The sequence below is a fragment of the Sorghum bicolor genome, chromosome 2 (assembly GCF_000003195.3).
Source record: "Sorghum bicolor cultivar BTx623 chromosome 2, Sorghum_bicolor_NCBIv3, whole genome shotgun sequence".
In the NCBI taxonomy this organism is placed as follows: Eukaryota; Viridiplantae; Streptophyta; class Magnoliopsida; order Poales; family Poaceae; genus Sorghum; species Sorghum bicolor.
In genome coordinates, this window is record NC_012871.2 from 9,065,183 (window position 1) to 9,071,939 (window position 6,757).

General features: G+C 43.6%; 1 protein-coding gene across 1 annotated transcript; it reads right to left on the minus strand.

Moving 5' to 3' along the window:
* On the minus strand, positions 406-2,412 carry LOC8069139 (DIMBOA UDP-glucosyltransferase BX9). Its single transcript, XM_002461676.2, has 2 exons — positions 1,771-2,412; positions 406-1,433 (listed from the first exon to the last, which is right to left on the minus strand). Exons 1-2 carry the CDS (start codon positions 2,312-2,314, stop codon positions 541-543), a joined length of 1,437 nt encoding a protein of 478 aa, XP_002461721.1. The 5' UTR covers positions 2,315-2,412; the 3' UTR covers positions 406-540.

Genomic DNA, 6,757 nt, shown 5'->3' on the forward strand with positions numbered 1-6,757 from the left:
AGCCAAAATAAATATTGTAGATCTTGAGAAGTTATACAACTTTGTAGTTCAAAACTTTTTGATTTGAATTTGTTTAGGGTTTCAAAATTTGATTTGAAATTTTCTTTGCCGAGTGTTTTTTTGGCACTCGGCAAAGAAGGTCTTTGTTGAGTGTCAAAGAAAAAACACTCAGACAAAGAAGGTTTTTGTCGAGTGTTTTTTTGGCACTCGGCAAAGAACCCTCTTTGCCGCCGAGTGTTTTTCTTTTGGTCCTCGGCAAAGAAGCTCTTTGCCGAGTGTCCGAAGAAAAACACCCAGCAAACCACTAGACATTCGGCAAAGAGCCGAATTCCGGTAGTGCATCTTTGTTAAAAAAAATGGAGATGAAGCATTAGAAAAGAAAACCTGCAGACTACAACATTGAAGTTTACGACATTGCCAAGGTGATATACTTGATCTGAATCGTATGTTTGTACAAACCACCATAACACTAGAATGCCTGAATAAACTACAATTTAGATTCCACAGCTGCCAAAAAATAATATAGGCAGCACACAAAGATCACATTGAAAGTATATAATCCACCAACTTATCAATGGCAACCTGTGAAGTCCCACCAGTTTCCAAACAATCCGCCACAGTCTTCTTGAGCTCCTTAGCTCTATCCCTCATCTCCTCTCCCTCCTTTTCCTTCATGAGCTTCCTAACGGCCTCCTCTATTTTGCCTCTCTCAAGCTCACCTTCCAACTCCAACCCTACACCCCATGTGTTCACCACGTACCTAGTGTTCATCATCTGATCCGCGAACTGAGGCCTGCAAATCATCGGAACACCCTCACTGATACTCTCCAACGTGGAGTTCCATCCGTTGTGAGTCCAAAATCCACCGACCGCCGGGTGCGCCAGCACCTCCAGCTGCGGCGCCCACCGGATCACCTTGCCCCTGCCATGAACTGCAGCCTCAAATCCATTTGGAAAATCCGGACCACCATCAAAGCCCTGTACCGAATCTTCACGAACCACCCATAGAAAAGGATGTCCACTGTTGGCCAAGCCCCAAGCCACCTCCAAGAACTCCTTGGCATCCATGGATGCCAAGCTTCCGAAGCTCACGTACAGCACGGATTCTGTGGGCTGCTTGTCCAGCCACTCGATGCAACTGCTGCTGCAGTCTTGGTCCAGCATGCTACTCCTCCTTGTGTTCTTGGAGGACAGCTTGTGGAGAGGGCCAGGAGCAAGTACCATAGGGATGTGGAGCTCTTGGCAGAGCCTCTTCAGCTCTGGTTTCTCCAGAGCGTCGAGTGTGTTGATCACTACACCGGAGGAATTCCTCGTTGCTTCCATGGCCCGAGCGAGTAGCTCGCGCATTTTCTTGGGGTCGCTCCGGCTTGAGTAGAAGAGGTCCCTTACCCTCAGCGGCGGCAGCTCTTTCACTGGCATGTAGAGTTTGGACTCTAAAAAAAACAGAGCATACATCAAGTAAGAGCACATATTTTTTTTTTGTTTCCGATCATGTAAAAGGTTTGTGCGTCTTTGTATTAAGGTAGAAATAGTCTGATTACAAGAAGTATAAGCACGCACTCTACAGTCGAAGTACATACTGTTCATACTTATCAGTTGAGAAAATAAGATCTCCGAGAGTTCTACTATCTATCATGTATGCTCGCCTGCGTGCGCTTTGCCTTTCCTAAATGTCGATTGTAATTTGCCGATGGCTAGCTAATAATGCTTCTCTCTTTGCTCACAAAAAAAAATGTATGCTCCAATGCAGTGATGCTCTAGTGAACGGACCTTGAGGAGGCAGATAGCCCTTTTGGTGAAGCATGGGGTACGCCATGAAGCATCGGAGGCAGGCAGCGCTGGCGGTGCGCAGCACCAGCGTCCTGAGCCCGACCGCCGCAGCAGCGCTGGGCACGGCGAGGAGGTTGGCGTCGAAGACGATGCACGCGGCAGGGGGCAGCGTCTCGTCCGCGACCACGGACTCGAGGACGGCCCTGAGGGCCGCCGCCCCGTCGGCCTCCATGGCGGCGTTCATGGCCTCGATGATGTCGACGACGTTCCCGGACGCCGCGACGTCGGGCGGGACGCCGTCGGGGACCGGCACGAACTGGAACTCCCGGTGGCGCGCGGCGTCCGGCGCGTTGAGGCCCGTGTGGAGCACGGTCACCGCGAGCCCCCGCGCGTGCAGCACGTCGCCCAGCTGCAGCATCGGGTTGATGTGGCCCTGGAACGGCAGCGGGAACATCAGGACGCGCCGCGGACGCCGCCACCGTGATCTACTGCCGTTGGCGCCGGCGGCGTCGCCGCCGGTGGGCGGTTCGTGGACGCCGGCCATCGATCCCGTGCCTGCCAGCTCGTCTCGATCGATTCGGCAGACAGCACGCACAGCTACGCAGCTTGGCAGCAGGAGCACGCGCCATTTGAAAAACCAACGCTCTCGTTGATTGATCTATATCGTCTGAACCAAGGCCTTGTTTTGTTTACTTTACCCCGAAATCCAAAAAGTTTCAAGATTCTCTATCACATCGAATCTTTCGGTACATGTATGAAGCATTAAATATAGACAAAAACAAAAAACTAATTATACAGTTTGGCTGTAAATCGCGAGACGAATCTTTTGACCCTATTAGTCTATGATTGGACAATATTACCACAAACAAACGAAAATGCTACAGTAGTGAAATCCAAAATTTTTTCACATCTAAACAAGGCCCAAGTTATCATTAGGGAAAAAAACATTCCACAGCTGCTACGCATGTCCTATATGTTTGTAGTACCTGCTACGGACACGTGGGTGGTTGGTAGTGCTGCATTATTGATTTGTTAATTAGATAGACAAGTGTATGTTGTGGCTCACTAAGCTTCTTCGCTTCTTGCCGGTTGTCCGGGAGGAGAATTATCGTGTGGCTGCAAAAGAACCAAAGAACAGAAGCTAGCTACTGATTACTGAACCGAGAGTGACGGAAAAACATGAAACTGAATGACTGTCCGGAACATATCAGCGCTACTTTTCAATAATAGAATAGTGTTTTTTTTCTCATAATCAATATTAACCTTTTTTCAGCCAACCGAATAGGCTCTATGGACAACAGGCAAAGTAGAAGTACTTAATATTACCAGTGACTCTCTTTTGACGAAGAACTTGAGTATTACTTGATATAGATGCGGTTGTGCAGTCTCCTCAAATAGGGACAACAGACAACAAACCCCTTGCAACGCCTTATAGATTGGTTGGGTAAGTTTTAGTGTCGAGTGAATCACCTTTAATTAATTTATCCTCAAATCACATTTGGTCTTCTTACCTTTAATTAATTTATCGTGAAATCACATTTGGTCTTCTATACATAATGTGGATTATTTTCAAGGCCAACTGCGGATAACTATCAGGGTTGTTATTAACTACTAGAACAAAAAATCTAATAGATTTGGCACCGATATGTGTGTTCTACAAGGTGCCAGTCCACAGTCAGCTACTAGCTAGGCGCACTTATGCGTTGGGGTGACAAGGTACCACGGAGTCTAAGGATACGTGTAAGTGCAATCAAGCCCTAATTATGGATTTTGGTGATAATAACCACATGATTAGACGACTAATGAGTTTTATTGATATGATAAGCAGGTAAAATAAGAATGATGATAATACATGTGATGATGGAGCCTCAGATCACAAAAAGACGCGGTGATGAATTCAAAGGCATTTAAATTCTTTGATATTTGATCTTAAGTTTAGGATATGGCGCACTCTAAAGAGGGATGCAAATCTATGTGGTCTGAGAAAGATAGAATGCTTAAGAATCTAACTAAAATAAACCAAAAAGGGGCACATAAGCACTACACTACTTACATTAGAACCCTACGAAAATCAGAAGTTATAGACCCCTATTAGAAGTTATGATGTCGTTCTATTGTTGGGTGCAATCTTGCAAAATTCATAAGTTCGTCTCCTATGAGAAGTTCTAATGTTGGGCGTAACTCTGTGAAACTCAGAAGTTCTGGTCCCCTAGCAGAAGTTCTGATTTTCATAATAATGGTTAGATTTGAGCTAGATCTATATATACTTATCCTCTCTCTATCTAACCATGACCCACTCACTCTATTGCGCCCTAAACTTCGGAAAAGTGCGCATCCTAGCTTCAAAAAGCCTCTCTCTTCTCTTCTCTTTGCTCCTAGCTTCAAATCCTGCAAGAGATTGAGTTGAGAGAAGGGATTTGGTGAGAGAAATATTGAAGCAAGCTTGAGCACTCGATTTCTTCATCAAGCCAGTTTGATTTGCTTTTGTTACTCTTGGGGCTTTGCCCCTAGTTAGCTAGGTGTTGCCCGTGGAGCTTCCAACTTATGTGGCAGCCTTGGAAGGTTTATAATCACCCAATCATCTAGTGAAATCACCCCTCATCTCAAGAGATTGCTCTCTTAACTTGAGAACAAGGATAGGGTTGAAAGAGACCTAAAAGCCTTTATGGCTTCCTCAATAATATGGACAGAGGAAAGCCTTAGTGGCAAGGTGAACCACAGGATAAACACCTTGTGTCTCTTGCGTTCTTGCTTTATTTTGTTCTATACTTGTTCTTTGTTGTCTCTCTCTCTCCTTCAAGCTATTTTTAGGGGTTGATCCTAATCTACGAATTGGTGGCACTCAAGGGCAAGGAGGTACTTGGGTAGCTTCATCTATCCATAAGGAAGTGTGGTAATTCGTAGATCTAAATCTCATATTGTTTTAAGCATTGATCTCATAGGTTCCCCCATTGGTTAGATGTTCTGATAGTTTGCGTCAGAACTTCTGATACTTACCCCTGAGACTAATCTGCTGTTTCAAGTCTGTCTAAAGAAATTTTAGGTACACCTATTCACCCTCCCTCTAGACGACATCAAGGTCCTTACAATAGGCCGTACCCTAGGTGGCACCATACCATGCATCAATGGCGAGTCAGAAATGTCATCCTATATGTAAATCAATGTAGGCAAGGATATTGAGTGGTGGGAAGGAAGTTATGGGTGGTGGGGGAGGAGATTGAACAATGGGCAACAATAAGGGAGGAGCTGGGAACAACAAATGGTAGTGACAAAAGAGGAGGCAGGGACAACCAACAACAGTGAGGGGAAGGCATGGACATTGGGCAATGGAGGCACAAGCGAAGGCGATGTTAGAAGAGACAATTGTAGTCTTCTCGGTTACTTATGATAGCATTCAAATATTCTTCTTCTTAATTGGATGGCTAGCAACAATGGTAAGTTCAAACCAATGTTTTATCAGTTGCATTTATTATTCTTATGTGATCTCTATTATCGAGATATTGGACCAATAATAAGGCTTGCGGGGCAGTTGGGCTAGTCGGGCTGGTACACTATGGCTAAACCTTGGGTGGAATGGCAATACACACTTCCTTATCCGTATCTTGGCAGGCCATGCTTTATCTGGTCGTGTTGTGGCACCCATTTTGCCATCTATCACTACATTCAATCACTGCTTGGACCCTATTATACCAATAGTTTGTTGCAATACTTTGGAAGTTAATTGTATTGTCCTATATTTAGAATTAGGTTAGGGACTTGATAGAGATCCACAGGTATGATTTGGCACCCACACTCTGCTAATAGGTAGAATGATGAAATATTTTTTCCTTTTTATTAGGAAAAGTCCAATTGAATTACTCCACAAGTTTAGCTTATATGTCAAGATAACCACTAAGTTAATGTGTGGTTTGATATACTCACTTCAACTATTTAAATTGTTTTAGTTTGCCCTTAGCAAGATTTGTCATTTTTGTTTCCAAGTGCATAAGTTGAGTTTTAGTTTGCAGGCATCATAATTTATGTTTAAGAACAAGACTTCTAAAATGACCAAAGGCCTCATCTTTAGATGCCATAAAGTAAACCCAAGAATATCTAGAGAAATCATCAACAACCACTACTACATACCACTTACCACAAAAAGACTGAACTCTCAATGGTCCAACTATATCAAGAGATGTAGAAGCTGTCCAGGTGCATTTGTCATGAACTAAGGGGAGGATGTGAACCTGCACACATCTTACCATGTCTACAGTAACAATACACTATATCCCTTTCATTTTTAAGTTTAGACAAACCACGTATAAGATCCATACCACTAACTCGCATGAGATGATCAAAACCAACATGCCCAAGTCTATGATGCCAAAAGAATAAGTCTTTTGAAACATTGGCAACTAGACACCTAAACTTAGCATCATGCACGGCAACAAAATCTGCTTTAAAAACTCTTCCAAATCTCGAAATTTTAAAAACTATATCACCTGAAGAATCTAACACTTCACATTCACTTTTATTAAAGCATACTTCAAGATCTTCATCAATCATTTGTGAGACAGAAAGCAGATTGAATTTCAAGTTCTTAACGAGAGCCACATCTTTAAACATAAACTTGTTATTTACCTTCATTGTATATTTTGCCACGACAGGTGTAGAAGTAGCATCTCGAAAAGTGACACTTTCTGCTCGAGATGCATGGGAGAGGGAGGAGAACCAACCTTTATCACCGGACATGTGATGTGAGCATCCAGAGTCCACTAACCATATGTTCTCCTTCCTTGCTCGAGAAGCCTACATAGAAACACAAGATGTCGAGGCCTCGGTACTGGGGTAGAAATTAAACATTTAGGAATCCAGTATTGGGGTTAGAAATTAAACATGTAGGCACAGAACGAGTGTTCTTATGTAAAATTTTAGATTTAGTACCACTCAAATTTCTAGTCACAAAAGAAGCCTTTCTCAATTAGATCTAGCCTTAGCTTTTTCTTTC

Excerpts from the sequence above, each read along its gene's own strand:
- LOC8069139 (XM_002461676.2), bottom strand. The coding sequence starts at position 2,314 with ATGGCCGGCGTCCACGAACCGCCCACCGGCGGCGACGCCGCCGGCGCC. Across the intron at positions 1,434-1,770 it reads GGGCTATCTGCCTCCTCAAG|AGTCCAAACTCTACATGCCA; the intron begins GTCCGTTCACTA and ends TGTTTTTTTTAG.